Source organism: Myotis nattereri (assembly GCF_964212035.1).
Source record: "Myotis nattereri genome assembly, chromosome: 6".
Lineage (NCBI taxonomy): Eukaryota > Metazoa > Chordata > Mammalia > Chiroptera > Vespertilionidae > Myotis > Myotis nattereri.
Window position 1 is genome coordinate 95,726,555 of NC_138081.1, and position 15,138 is coordinate 95,741,692.

Consider the following 15,138-nt stretch of genomic DNA (forward strand, 5'->3'; position numbering starts at 1 on the left):
GTGCCCTTAGCAAGGGTCAACTGTACACGTTAGAATTTGGAGACCATTTACACAGGGGCCACGTGTTCATGAGGGTGGTTCGTTTCTTAGGCACAAAGCCCTGGGAGGAGACGGGATCCAAAGCTTTCTTATGGACATCAGGCGTGCTCTTGCCAGTTAGTGATAGTCCTAGTTTGACAGACACACCTCAGTATATAGGCACATATTTGTGGATGTTCTGGCTCCCAGCTGGACTTTTCCTAAGAGCGGGGCCTGGTCTTCTCCAGCTTCGTATTGGCTACAGCATCACACAGCAGGAACCTTAAGTAGGCGCTGAATGTCTGACCGATGGACTTAATTCGGCATTATCACCAGCATGGGCCAGTCAGGTGACACTCAGAACATCCACACAGTGAAAGTGGGGAGGCGTTTTGGGGCTCCTGGGCTCCTGGGCTCACTTCATAACCCTGTGTCCTTAGAGGTTTCACTGGACTCTCTGATGGCTGCCCTCAGACATTCACCTAATTCCACAGACCACCTTCCAGAGGGTCTGCCTTTTAGATGGAGTGAGAGTTGAGAAAGATGAATGTCATTACCAAATTGGCCATGTTTAGATGCTGAACTATTTGAAAATAAGAATCTAGTAGAAAATATATGGAGAATTTCACATTGGGAGGAAAATGAAATTAAATAGGTCTCATCCATGCCTCTTACTGCACTAAAAAATAGTACTCTGATTCAAATACACAATATATTCTGTGAAAATTGTTTTTCCATCATACAGTACTGTCAGGTGAAAGATCCTTGCACCTGTGAAAGGCAAGACAGAGTACAGATGGCCTCTGTGCCTCTTGTCTTTACACCAGAGGGTATTTCCATGCTGCACTTCATCATTTGCTCCGGTGCCTGCTGTTTCTCAGGAAGCCCTTATGTGGGTCTGGGTCCCTGTGACTGCCGTGTGGGGACTGTGGCCTGTCCCCTCCACTAATCCCCACATCCTCCCCAGGCTTTTCCTTGGACCATGCATTCTGCTTAGTTTTGAAGTTTGATCTCTTTGTAGGCGTAATCCTGGCCCACTGGTTCATTCCTTGTGGTAACTATCATCTTGGTTGTCTTCTAGGTTGTGCTGGTAAGGTGGAATGAGCCATACCAGAAGCTGGCCACGTGTGACGCAGATGGAGGGATCTTTGTGTGGATTCAGTATGAAGGGAGATGGTCTGTGGAACTGGTCAACGACCGAGGGGCTCAGGTGAGTGGGCTGGACCCCCTTCCAGTGGAAGACTGCTGGAGAGACAACACAGGTCGTGTGTTCCAGGGCAAATGGGAACTCTTTCCAGAAATGGGTGGAGTAGAAATAAATAAAACTAGAACCCTGCTTTTCATGCTTCGTGCATATATCACTTCAGCTGTGCTGCTCTTGTGAGAACGCTCTGAGTTTTCAGGCTTGAATTAAATCTGTGAAATCACTTTTCACATTCAGTGTGTGATTGCATGCCGAATCTGGGCCCTGGGGCGCTCCGGCATATCACTGTTTTGCTCCCTTTCACAGGGTGTTTTCCTGTGCTGTCACCTGGTTGTCTCACAGGGAGCTCCACATGACTGTTTCTCACACCCCACTCACCACACTGAGTTGTCAGCACTTTCTTCTCAGGTTGCAATGAGTGTGGCCAGCTGTTGTCCTCCCTCAGCTCTTCCTTTCTGATATAAATGTGTCTCCCCCAGAGGAAAACAACTGCTCCAGGGCTGCCCTGCTGAGCGGTGCTATTTTTGAACCGCTTCATAGATTCTTCTGGCTGTGGGACAGCTCTGCTCCTCCCACAGGAGGATGGGCAGCACAGCACACAGGTGCCATCCCAGGGACTTAACAGAACTAGGGCTTCAGAACCGAATCCTCAGGGGACCTTTGTGGATGGGGGGTTTCTTAGTCTGTTCTCCTCTCCTAGGGTGGGTTTCCCTGTGAGCTCCCCAAGTTTGAAAGATAAAGAGATCAGTGACGTGGCATAAAATTGCAAGGAGTGAAGATATTTTCGCAGTTATTATTAGCAGATCCTTATTAGAGGATCTTTATAAGATGTCATCACAGAAGACAAATCTACTTCTGGGTAAAAATCAAATTTTCTTTCTTTGTGACTTTATTTGTTAGGGTAAATGTAATAGTTTTGACTAACTCTGAAAAGGCCATCCTATATAATAAGAGAGGAATATGCTAATTAGCCGTTACACCCTGAGGTGTAATGACCAAGCACATCACAGACCAGATCACTGATCAGCAGGAGGGTGGGCCAGCAAGGTACAAGCAGTCTGCGGAGAGCTACAGGAGGGGGCAGGGCAGCAAGCTGTGGGGGTCGGGGGGAGCTACAGGAGGGGGCAGGGCAGCAAGCTGTGGGGGTCAGGGGCGGCTACAGGAGGGGGCAGGGCAGCAAGCTGTGGGGTGGGGGGGGAGCTACAAGAGGGGGCAGGGCAGCAAGCTGTGGGGGTGGGGGGGGGAGCTACAGGAGGGTAGGGTAGCAGGCAGAGAGCTACAGGGCCGCAGCGACCTACTGGTGCACAGATTTGTGTGCAGGGCTACTAGTATTAAAATAGGCAGTTAGACAGATACGAGCAGAGCAAGGGCTTTGGGCCAGGTACAAGGGCTTTGGTACAGAAGGTCACCAGGGCAAAAAGCCCCGGGCGCCTAGCAAGGGGCAAAACTAGGAAAACAAGGACCTTGCCCCCAGGGTAACCTTTCCTCCCCTCGCATATCACTAGTCATGTAGGTTAGACCCCTGACCTTTCCTCCCTAAGGATAACACCCAGGCCTCAGCTGTATTCAGCTCCAGGCCCAGTAAAGCCGCAAAACCACACAAGTGAGGCCACCGCTGCCTCAGGACCGGCTGCACTGACTACTGGCACCGACCACTCAGTGGAGACCGTGACCCTGAAAGTGCACACTTGGAAAGCTGATGAACATTCTATTAAGACCTCCCCTAAGATTCCAGCCTGCAGGAGAGAGACATACCACACCCACATCTTGACCTTCCCCCACAGGTGTGAGAGGACCTAGAAGACTTACAGCCAGGGGAGCAGTGGGCAGCGGCGGCTCATCCCAGACTAAGCCCCCTCCCTGTCTCCAAGGCCCCCCTTTCTCTGACTGCCCAGGGAGCCACAGCAGCCCAGCAGAGGCTCTGTTGCTGCTTCTTACCCTTCCTTGTCCTGAATGTGTTTTTGCTCCAGACAATAAATTGTTGCTTGCTTTGCTACACTTTCTCTCTTGCCTAAAATCTTCCCTTCAAGAAGACAAGAACCAAGGTCTCTAGACTCAGTAACAATATCAGTTTCCTGCGTACCTCCAAAGAGTGAAAAAGGAAGGGGTGACGACTAATTCGCCTTCTGAATAGAGCTGCAGATGTAGAAATCTCAGGATTATGAGAAATTCATGTCACCTGCAGGGGATGTTGTCAAGAGCATGATCTCTAGAGTCAGACCACACGAGCCAGGAATCTCACTCTGACTCTCAGTGGGAAATATTTCTCTGGGCCTCAGTTTCCTCATCTGTAACCTAGGGACTAATGTACCTGCCTTCGAGAAGCACTAGAACTTGAAAAACTACCTATGGGAAGTGCTAGGCGCCCTGGGCTTTTCGCCCTGGTGACCTGTACCAAAGCCCCTGTACACTTTCTCCTGACGGGCAGCCTGTCTGAGGAGGGAACCTTCTGTCCTGTCCATACAGCAGCTGTGTGGGCTCTACCACCACTGTATTCCTCAGCTTTTCTTGTCATTTAGAGTTTGGTGCAAATGGCCTCTTAGAAAGAAAAAGAAGTATGTTAGGATGACCTGGGGTTGAGTGAGCTTACATGCACCATGGAACATCTGGAGCACCTAGAATCTCACGGAGGCCTGTGCCAGCTGGGTTCTACCAAAGTAATCATTGTGATCTGATTTACATTTTTATATAATTTTACTTTGTAGAGCTCTGATCCTACACATCTCAGAACCCATTGAGCAGTTGTCATCATTAAATGCTTACATTTTGGGGAGGTTTGGCTGCTTTTGTGTTGAAGTCAGATCTTATGTAAGTAAAGAACATAGCACTCTGGTGATGATGAATCACTGGCCGAAGGAGCGGTGGCTCTCTACACCTGAAACAGTGTCTGGTAGGAGGAGGGACAATTCTGTGACTTGGAAGAGGAATATCCTTGAAATCTGCTCATAGAAAAATAATACTTTTTAGAAGTGACAGGTGATCCTTATTACATAGCATGCCTTTCATTGAGACAAAGCAATCAAACATCTGGCAAGAGCTGGTTGATGCTTTAATAATTTCTTTTTTAGGAAATGATTGAGTCCTTTGTTTCAAAGTTGAGTCTGGAACAGTGCATGCATAGTTTCACAGTATTAGGCACCAAGGATGGTCTGATAAAAGCTGCCTCAGGCGTGGGCCACGCCAGCTGCGGCTCAGCTTCCATTAATCCGTGTCTGAGGACGCTCGTTAGTGAAGCAAAAGCACTGTAACCCCTGCAACTGAAAGACAACCAGTAGAAGAGCCTTTCTGCTTATTTTCTTACAGCATTTGGTTCTGAGTTGCCCTGTTTTTGTTTGTCCAGTTGGGACATATTCTTATCACTCTGTGCTCACCTAATTTAATAAAACCAATTAATTTATGTAAATATCCTATTCGATCATTTTTGTGATTATAAGGTTGGTGGTGTCTTGGACAAGATTCTTTTCACTGACTATATCAAGCATGTCAAACTCAAAGGCTAACATGGGCCAAATAAACGAGGTTTGTTAGTAAGTTTATGTGGCCACAAAAAAAAGCTTCAATTTTCATAGAAACGTAGGATTATTTCACTAGAGACATGCTGAATACAAAGGGCTGAAATAAATGAGTAATCATTAACATAAAATAATAGAACATTTTAATAAAAATTAATATTTTTTCTTGAACATTAACTTACCAGGCACTGAATAACTGCACAAATTAATAAGTCTAATGCAAATCTACTTTTCTTGTTCTCCAAAAGTGAAATATTTCCTGTTGCACACACCAAACGAATCAGTCCAAGACTAATGACGTGGCAATTGGCTGCTAGGATATTCGCTGCTGGTATTAGTGAAGAGAAACAGTGGGCCTGCGCATCAGGGAAATTAATGCAACATGATTATAGTAATCAGTCATTAGCGAACGTGTAGTTCATTATTAATAATTAGAGGCCCTGTGCACGAAATTCATGCACGGGAGGGAGGGTCCCTCAGCCCAGCCTGCACCCTCTCGCAATCTGAGACCACTGGCTTGTAACCGCTCGCCTGCCTGCCTGATCACCCCTAACCACCTCTGCCTCAGCCCCCACTGCGGCAACTTCGTCCAGAAGGACATCCGGAAGGTCGTTTGGCTGTCCGGTCTAATTAGCATATTATGCTTTTATTATATTAATAATTATGTATAACAGGATATTGTAAAAATAAAGTTACAAAATTTTTATTAAAACATTTCTTACATACCATTATATTAGCTGGGCTACAAAAATATTTGTTATGGGCCACATGCTGCCCGTGGGCTGCAAGTTTGATATGCTCGGACTGTATGGTTTAGCCCTCTTTTAAGATGTTTTTCCTTTTAGCACAAGTATTTTCCAAGATAAATGAGTTAAAATGCATGTAAAGAAAAGCATTATCTTTGCAAAATGAAAGGACTTTCAAATTTTATTGCAGACTTGATTGGACTTTATGAAAATGTACTCTTTGGAAGATACCGCTAAGAAAATAAAAAGGCAAACCACAGAGTGGAGAAATTTTTTGCCATACACAATTCTAATAAAAGACAGTATTTAAAATTTTTACAGCACAATAGGAAGGCCAACTTATTGCTATATGTGAATAGGTGAATAGGAATACATATATATAAATACATGTATATGCCAAGGGATTTGAACAGACATGTTCCAAAAGATGATGTACAAGTGATCAAATAAGTATGTGAAATCATGTCATTGGAGAAATGCAAATTAAAACACAGTGTCATACCACTGCACAGCTACTAGGAAAGCGAAAATAAAAAGACCAACAACACGAAGTGTTAGTGAGGTATGGACCTGCTAGTACTCTCATATACTGCTGGTGGGGGTATAAATGGTGTTACCACTTGGAAAACAGTTAGGTAGTTTCTTATGCAGTTAAATATACACTTAACCATATGAACAAGCAATTAGTTTTACTGCTAGGTGTTTACTAAAGGAAATGGAACCATGTGTCTACAAAAGGTCTTGCCCATTTTGGTTATCCCATCAGTGCCTATTTTCTCTGTAAAATGGGCATGATAATACTTCCCACAGATGGTTTATGAAGTTTATTATCGTCTATGAAGCACTCAGCACCACACAGACACATATATTTCAAATGATGTCTTTTACATTATATATGTAATGTAATACACATGTTATATACTAGAGGCCAGGTGCACAAACTCATGCACGGGTGGGGTCCGGCCAGCCCACTCCAATCGGGCCTGGCCGGCCAGGGGGAGGGGACACTGGAGGTTGGCCAGCCGGCCCCTCCCCCTGGTTGAACTCCTGGTCAAGGGGACAATTTGCATATTAGCCTTTTATTATATAGGGTATTTATGTTGTTCTCTTTAAAGCCACCTTGACCTTAGCCAAAGGCTAAGTTAAGGACTACATCTAGGTCTTTGATGAAAGTGCTTTCCATTTAAGATTACAAATTGACCACTTTTATCTGTGTGTGTCTCAAAGGTGAGTGATTTCACGTGGAGCCACGATGGGACTCAAGCGCTTATTTCATATCGAGATGGGTTTGTCCTGGTCGGTTCTGTCAGTGGACAAAGACACTGGTCATCTGAGATCAACCTGGAAAGTCAGATCACATGTGGCATATGGACTCCTGATGACCAACAGGTAATGCATCTTGAATATAGGTGTGTAATGTTAAAACCATGAGAGATGAGGAGGAAATGAGTAAAAAATTATCACACAAGGAAAAAGGGCTGGGCTAGGGGAGTTTGCTCCAAAGCTTCTTAAAGAATCACAAAGGAAAAGAACAATGACAGTGTCCAGGTAAATATTAAAACAAAAATTTGAAATGAACCATAGATTGGAGAAAAAATATTTACCAGTATGGTAAATATTGGGTAAATATTTTAATTACAGAAAATGTTAACCCAAATTTAGTTTTAAATCTATGTAAGTAGTCAATTAATAAATGGATAATGGACATAAACAGTAATTTACAAAAGAAGTTCAACTAGTCAGTAATCATGTGGTGGAAAATTATTCTTGGAAAAAATGCAAAATAGCATAATGACATATTTTCACTTTTAGCAAAAGTAGTAATAAACTGATATAGATGATTTTACTGATTATTGATGAGTACAATCAAGTATTCTCATTCATTGCTAGTAATAATGTGTATTAGACATTTGAAGAAGCATTTTGGTGTACAGTATGTAAAAAATATTAAAATTATCAACCAGTATACTTTAGGAATTTATCTAAAAAAAAACAAGAGAAGCCCTGGCCGGTATTGCTTGGTGAATAGAGTTTTAGCCTGCACACCAAAAGGTCTTGGGTTTGATTCCTGCTCAAGGGCATGTACCTAGGTTGTAGGTTCGATCCCTGGCCCTGGTTCGATGTGTCTCTCTCATGGATGTTTCTCTCTCTCTCTCTCTCTCTCTCTCTCTCTCTCTTTCTCTCTCTCTCTCTCTCTCTCTCTCCCTCTCCCCCCACCTTCCCCAATACCTCCCCCTCCCTCCCTCCCTCCCTCCCTCCCTACTTTCCACTCTCTGAAAAGCAATGGAAAACTATCCTCTTGTGAGGATTAACCAAAAAAAAAAAAAGAAAGGGAAGAAAATAACAGTTCTTTATTGAAGTATTATTTATTATCAACTTTCCAGGTCGATCTCAGATGACCAGTGTTTTGTCCATTGGAGATAGCACATCAGCCTACTAGTCTCAAAATAAAATGGTTAAGTAAACTGTGGTGTAACCACTTAAGGTATTACATAGTAGTGCTGTAAATTGTAGGTTGTGGTATAAAGATGGTGTAATAATTTGGAAGAGCTCTTATGGTCTAATGTAAGGAGGAAAGTCCGGATTTGAACGGTCTATGTGGTATGATTACCACATCATAAACACCCAAGAGAAAGCCGCTGTGTAGTATGAAGAACTGGAACGAAGTGAATCCAAATGCCACAGACAGGTTGTGATTTTATGGTGATGAGCCTTCTGGTCATTTTTTTCAAACCTAATTTCAAAGTAATTTTTGGTGTTCTAATTTCACGATAAAACAATATATAATAGCCTAATAAGATCAGATGTTGATAATTGATTTTTAAATATAATGCTTATGAGGTAAAACCTTTGTAAATATAAAACTTGTCCAAGTACAGCAGAATCCACACAATGCTGAAACATTTTAAGCAGTATAATATGGAACCATACTTTTATTTTGAGACACTTTTTTTTTTTTACTAAATTGCTTTCCTCTAGTCATATGTTTCATGTTTCCTTTTTTAAAAAAAATAAAAATGGCCAATTTGTTTTCTTCTCAAACTTAATGTTGTGAGAAAGGAATACATTGAACCTGAGAATTTATATGGGTACTATAATTACTTTAAAATTTCATTGATTTTAAAAACTGCCCTGCAATGAGAGAGAGCTGTTGACCTGATATGGCCTGAGGACTCTCGGGTTTCTACCAGCCTGTTAGCTCTTGGTGTCCACATTACAGAGGGCTTGTCCCTCACCCAGGCATGAACCCTGCAGTCCAGCAGGGAAAATATGAGACAAATTTACATAATTTCATCATCAGTTCGTAATTAAAAGCGTTTTTGGAAGATTTGAACAGAGCATTGATTTATAGACTAAAGAATAAATTAAAGGAATTCTTCCTTCATTTGGCAAAGACCAAACTTTGGGCAGAAACTCATTTACTAATCGTCACTGAGCATCCACTCGTGACAGGAAACGAGAAATTTTGGTGCAGACTTGCCCTGGAGAAGCTCATGGTGTAATGGGCAAGACAGGCTTGCAAAACAGAGCCAAGCTCACAGTGCCGTGGAGGCCATGGTTAGTGTGAGGTTAATTCTGTGATGGGTCCGAAAGCTTTCAGACGTGGTGTCTGCGCACTTGTGATGTGACAGACACCTACTGGACACGAGATAGCACATCAGCCGCAGTCTTTTCTGGGAGAGGCCCTGGCTGTGTGTGTGTTGGTTGTTTGGGAAAGGACAAGATCACACATTTCGTCTGGGACTTGTTGACTCTGAAGGCCCTTTGGCTCATTCAAGTAGCAGGTCGGCAAGGGCATGTGTGAGTCCAGAGCTTAGGGAGAGGCCTGGACAGGGAGCTAGTGTGGGTGGGGCCCTCGAAGCCGTGGACATGACTGATCTAGAGAGAGAAGAGGGCCTTGGGCCAGGCCTGGAAGAGGAGCCAGCCCAGGAGGAGCCAGCCCGGCTCCCTGGAGAGAGCACCCGAGTGAGGGCGGAGAAGCGCGGAGACTGGTGTCCTTGCCGTGGGGTGCTTTTATTAGACTTTCCGTCTTGGTCTCTTCAAGTCCGGGCCTCACATAGCCTGTCTCATGGGGAGTGATTAGGCATGAAAAGAACGTGTAATAGGCGAGATTTTTAAAAATCTGATTTCATGTTGTATCTGTGACATTGTTCCAAAACAGAGTAACTCCCTGCATCATTGCTTGACAACTAGACAATTCGTGCTGGTTTTTCCTTCTCGCAGATTTTATAGGGCATGATCTTCCCAAGAGGGCTGTGTTTGGACCTGGCTGATGGTGGAGCTTTGGGAGAGGGGCTTTTTGTTCCATGCTGCCTTACTGTAATGTTGAGCACTGGCCACCAGTCCTTTCACTCAGGAATTAGGTGTCTGTTCTATTGTCTGGCATCAGTTTCTCTAAAATGGAAAGATGTGTGTTACTTAAAAACGCTTCAGTGCAGAGGCCTTCTTCCTCCCTCCACAAATACTGCCGCGGGGCCTGGTCCAGTCCTCAGAAGCTTACAGTCTGTGTGGGAGTCAGGTATGAAAAATCATGCAGGAAAGATTGAGAATAGTGATGATTGCACCAGTGGAGCATGGTGGTACGGCAGAGTCCACCACGGACAGGGCGGGGATCTCCTGCGTCCTTGTGAAGAGTAATTAATTGTTGGCTAATGAGCTATCGTTATTAAAAACAAAAGTCATAAATGATCAATGACCCCTTCAGCCAGCACCAAGGTACAGCGATGCTCTTCAGAACAGATTTGAAAAATGAGTGAGGCTGTGCAAAGCAGGGGAAGAAAAGCCTTTGTCACCCATGACATTTGCCTTACAGTGGGGTCCCCACATATCTTTTTCACTTGAAACATGTAAATTGTACATTTTAGTTAAAGTTATAGGAAGTCATGTTCTGTATGTACCATCATTTAAAACTGCTTACCAACATGTTCAACGTCTGCCATTCTAGAGTTCAGCAGGGTTCCTGTTGGTTTTGTCTGGTTTTCTTTAAGTGGCCTGGACTAATAAAGTGATCCACTTCTGAGGGAAAAGTTTTAGCTTTTTTTTTTTTTTTTAGCTTTCAGTCATTAAAATGTAGATCATGTTTAAAGAAATATTTGGTAGAAATTGATTTATCCTAACAGTCCTGTGAAATCTGTGAGCTTATTACTACTTAAATGAATTATATCATCCCATGCAATTCATCTCAATCATCAGCATTTATGTCCTAAAATTACCTTTTTAAAAAAATATGTTCTTATTGATTTCAGAGAGGAAGGGAGAGGGAGAGAGTCAGAAACATCAATAATGAGAGAGAATCATTGATCGGCTGTCTCCTACATGCCCCCCTACTGGGAATCGAGCCCACAACCTTGGCATGTGCCCTTGACTGGACTCGAACCCAGGACTCTTCAGTCCGTAGGCCTATGCTCTACCCACTGAGCAAAACCAGCTAGGGCTAAAATTATCTTTTGATTCTCATTTACTTTAATTTATTCATTTAACAAAAAATACTTGTTGATTGTCCACTGTACCCAAAGCTCTTTTAGGTACAATGGGGTACCTCTGTGAATAGTCTTTGCCCCCAAGCTTAGTGTCATAACCTCAAAAGCAAAAAGAGGCAAGAGTTTAAAAAGTCTTATTAAATCCTGGTCTTTCTAGTCAGATAGCCTTGGCTTGACCACTTAACAGCTTTGTCAACTTGACCCCGTCCAATTGTTTCTGCACCTGTAAAATGGAAATAGTTTGCTTGGTTGTCACAATGAGTTGCTTGGGGGTAGACAAATCTCATTAGACACAAAAGATAGAAAGTTTTCATGGCAAGAGATGTAGAGCTCACCCGTGCCCACCACACAGACCAGAAGATATCAGCATGCTTCCCAGGCCCAGGTTCCCCTCGTGACGTCCGGCTGGATGGCACCACTGTCAGGGGGCTGCCAGCCTCTGTGAGATACTCTAGCGCTGCTCTGATGGGGGGCGGGGGGTCACTCCCACCCCCATCCTCTGCCTGCCTGTGCTCTAGCTCTGCCATGTGCCTGTCCCATCTCCCAGCAGGGCCCTGAAAGTGTGCTCCCAGACCTGGGGACCTGAGGGAATTCCCTAGGTCCATCCAGCTTCATTCCAGCATTGCTGGGACTTCACTCACAGGAGTGTTCTGACAGTTATGAGGTGCAGCTTTTAGTATAGTGCCTATCACAAAGTCAGCGCTTAGTGAAGGTATTATTACCCTTAATGCTTTATAACATTAATTATTCTTATTCACAGTGAAATAAAACAGACAAACTATTTCAGGAACATCTTTTCCAAATATGATTAGATAACATGCTTACATAACCAGGTGTATTTTCTCTAGGTCAGACGTACACCTAAGTTTGTCTTCTAAATCTAATAAATTCTTAACAATGAACCTCTGCTACTTCTTTATTTTCCAGAAAAATAAGTGAATAACCCTCTTTCTTCAACCCAAGAAAACAAAACAAGCCACAAAAAAGTGAAACCAGGATTTGCTCATATTATTTGATAATGTCCATACAATATAATGAATATGTTTATTGTGCTGCTGGTCATATTTCAATATTAGAGGACTCGAGTTTTTGCAAAAACAGCTAAATTTTCACTACTTCATGCTTTGTGTATCCCCTCAGTTACTTACCTGGTCTGTGTTTTTGTTTTGTTTTTTAAATATATTTTATTGATTTTTTACAGAGAGGAAGGGAGAGAGACAGAGAGTCAGAAACATCGATGAGAGAGAAACATCGATCAGCCGCCTCCTGCACATCCCCCACCGGGGATGTGCCCGCAACCCAGGTACATGCCCTTGACCGGAATTGAACCTGGGACCTTTCAGTCCGCAGGCCGACGCTCTATCCACTGAGCCAAACCGGTTTCGGCTGGTCTGTGTTTTTATTCCAAATATACTTTGTCCTTCTAAACAAGTTGAGGTGGTGAGGTGTGTGGGAAACGGAGGCCTTCCCTCCCGTCCATCAGCAGTCCTGGTGCTCACTTGCAGGTGCTGTTCGGCACGGCCGATGGGCAGGTGATCGTCATGGACTGCCACGGCAGGATGCTGGCGCACGTCCTCCTGCACGAGTCGGACGGCATCCTCAGCATGTCCTGGAACTACCCTGCCTTCCTGGTGGAGGACAGCAGCGAGAGCGACACGGACTCGGACGACTACTCCCCGCCCCAAGGTAGCTCGCTGCTCCACAGGGACAGCGTATGGAGGGACTGAACCGCGTTAGAGGCAGAAGGGAAGGGCCTGCCACAGGCACAGCACCCTCACTTGTTGGGAAGAGTTCGCGAACCGAATTGCAAGGCCCCTCGGCCCAGTCTGTGTCCTCTATTTGACTGTCTTCTCTCTGCCACCCCCTGTCTCACTGTCCTGGTCAGGTTGGTTGGCAAAGGTTTGGCATAGGTTTCCTACACATAAAATGCTTTCACTTTGTCTTCTTCCTTTCCCAGATGTGTGTGTTATGCTTCCCAGAGAATATGCATACACATTTCCGTGCATGTGTGTTGGTTTATTTTAGGAGAAGACAGTGTTTACGCATAAAAAAACGAAGATCAGTGCTAGTGTTTCAGGGCGGGGAGGTCTGAGGGAGCGTGTCCTTCGCACCGGCAGATGCCCTGGGAAGTAACCGCCCGGCTCTCTGCTGAGCACCCTGTGCGGCCGCGTCGTGTGGAGGGTGGAGGAGGCTGCTTGCTTAGCAGCACCCAGTGCAGAGTCCCATGCGCATGGCCAGGCCGTTTGCAAGACCCTCCACAAGGTTGCAGCCTGTGGCCCTGGGTTTGGGTCATGTGCTCGTTGTCTCTTTTTCACTCAGCACTTTTGTCCCCACAGATGGTCCAGCAGCATATCCCATCCCGGTGCAGAATATCAAGCCACTGCTCACCGTCAGCTTCACCTCGGGGGACATCAGCTTAATGAACAACTACGATGACTTGTCTCCTACTGTCATCCGCTCAGGCCTGAAAGGTACTGCATATGACCCTCGGCCCAGGGGTTCGTTTTCCAGGCTGGTTGTCGTACACCCAGCACTTGTTGATTCTCGGCCCCTGCAGTGACCTCTTTCTGACTTAAGGGCGTCTGTTGGAAAGGCCATTTCCTTTCTCTTTTCCACTTATCTGACAAGTCGCTGCCTGGTCTTGCCTAGAGGAGGGATTCCTGACTGGCAGGCTTCATCTTCACCTGCTCTTCTCCCACTCCGACAGGAGTGGTCCTCTCTCTGGTGCGCTGTTTGTCTCTGGCTGACACCGTGTCTGCAGAGTAGTGGATGGCAGCCCCTGCTGTTCTCGAGGCAGCAGATGGTGCACGAGACACACTTACACAGAAGCCCCTGTCGTTTTAAGGCTTACTAAAGCCTTGATGGTTGTGCAGTGAAGTTACCTTGGATGCATTATTTTGTTCTCTGTTTATCAGACGAGACTGTATTGGAGCAGCATTTCCAACACATTCCCACCAAATTTGCAGCTTAGAAACACACGTGACTTGGGGAGTGACCCATAGAAGCCCTCCCAGATGAGAAATGTTTTTGACTAGAGTTTTATTCTAACTCCCATCTTAGATCCACATGGTCTCTTTCTGTTACTGTCTCAATAGATATAATCAGAGAACTTCCAGTGAAGAAAGGTGACTTATGATATTCTTTTTTTTATATTTTATTGATTTCTTTTTGACAGAGAAGAAGGGAGAGGAATAGAGAGTTAGAAACATCGATGAGAGAGAAACATCGATCAGCTGCCTCCTGCACATCTCCCACTGGGGATGTGCCCGCAACCCAGGTACATGCCCCCAACTGGAATCGAACCTGGGACCCTTCAGTCCGCAGGCCGACGCTCTATCCACTGAGCCAAACCGGTTAGGGCTATTCTTTAGTTTGTTACCAGCACAGTGATTATGTCACATGGAAAAGAACTTAGAGTGCCCGATAGACCATGGTGCCTGCAGCCAGCCCTCTTCCTCATCATCTACCACACATTCCTTCATTGCAGATTCATTTGTGTGTGTATAGGGGTAGGAAGTGAATTTTGCTTTGCAAATGTATCTGGTTCAGTGTCTCTTCCCCCCGCCCCCCAGCAAGTTGTGCCTTGAAGAAAAATTTCCTGAGAATCCCAAATTGTTTATCATACAATGAACCATAAATTGGTTCACCTTATTTGGAGTTTTTACCCTTTGTTGTGACTTTTTTTTAAAAAAAATATATTTTTTATTGATTTTTTACAGAGAGGAAGGGAGAGAGATAGAGAGTTAGAAACAGCGATGAGAGAGAAACATCGATCAGCCGCCTCCTGCACATCTCCTACTGGGGATGTGCCCGCAACCCAGGTACATGCCCTTGACCGGAATCGAACCTGGGACCTTTCAGTCCGCAGGCCGTCGCTCTATCCACTGAGCCAAACCGGTTTCGGCCTTTGTTGTGACTTTTGCTCTTTCTTGAGGATGTAGGGGAGGAAAAACATTTCCTCCAGCTGAGGTTCCGCCCTTTAAAGTCTACTGACAAAGACAGATTGACAAGAGAAAAGCAAACAAATGCATTAACTCAGGCATTGCACTTACCCATGAAAGCACTCGTAGATGAGTAACTTGGAGCACCTGGGAGCAGTGGTTAGAATGTGGGTTATACAGCATGTTAACAAAAGAACAATACATTTTAGAGAAATGACAAAGCTAAAGGACTCAGTT

General features: G+C 44.7%; 1 protein-coding gene across 1 annotated transcript in view; it reads left to right on the forward strand.

The window, feature by feature from the left end:
• Positions 1-15,138, forward strand: part of TULP4 (TUB like protein 4) — a 96,015-nt gene that overhangs the window by 47,590 nt on the left and 33,287 nt on the right. Inside the window, exons 2-5 of the mRNA XM_081094180.1 lie at positions 1,100-1,228; positions 6,708-6,869; positions 12,466-12,646; positions 13,297-13,431. Coding sequence (XP_080950306.1) covers positions 1,100-1,228; positions 6,708-6,869; positions 12,466-12,646; positions 13,297-13,431 — 607 coding nt within the window. The remainder of the gene's footprint in view (positions 1-1,099; positions 1,229-6,707; positions 6,870-12,465; positions 12,647-13,296; positions 13,432-15,138) is intronic.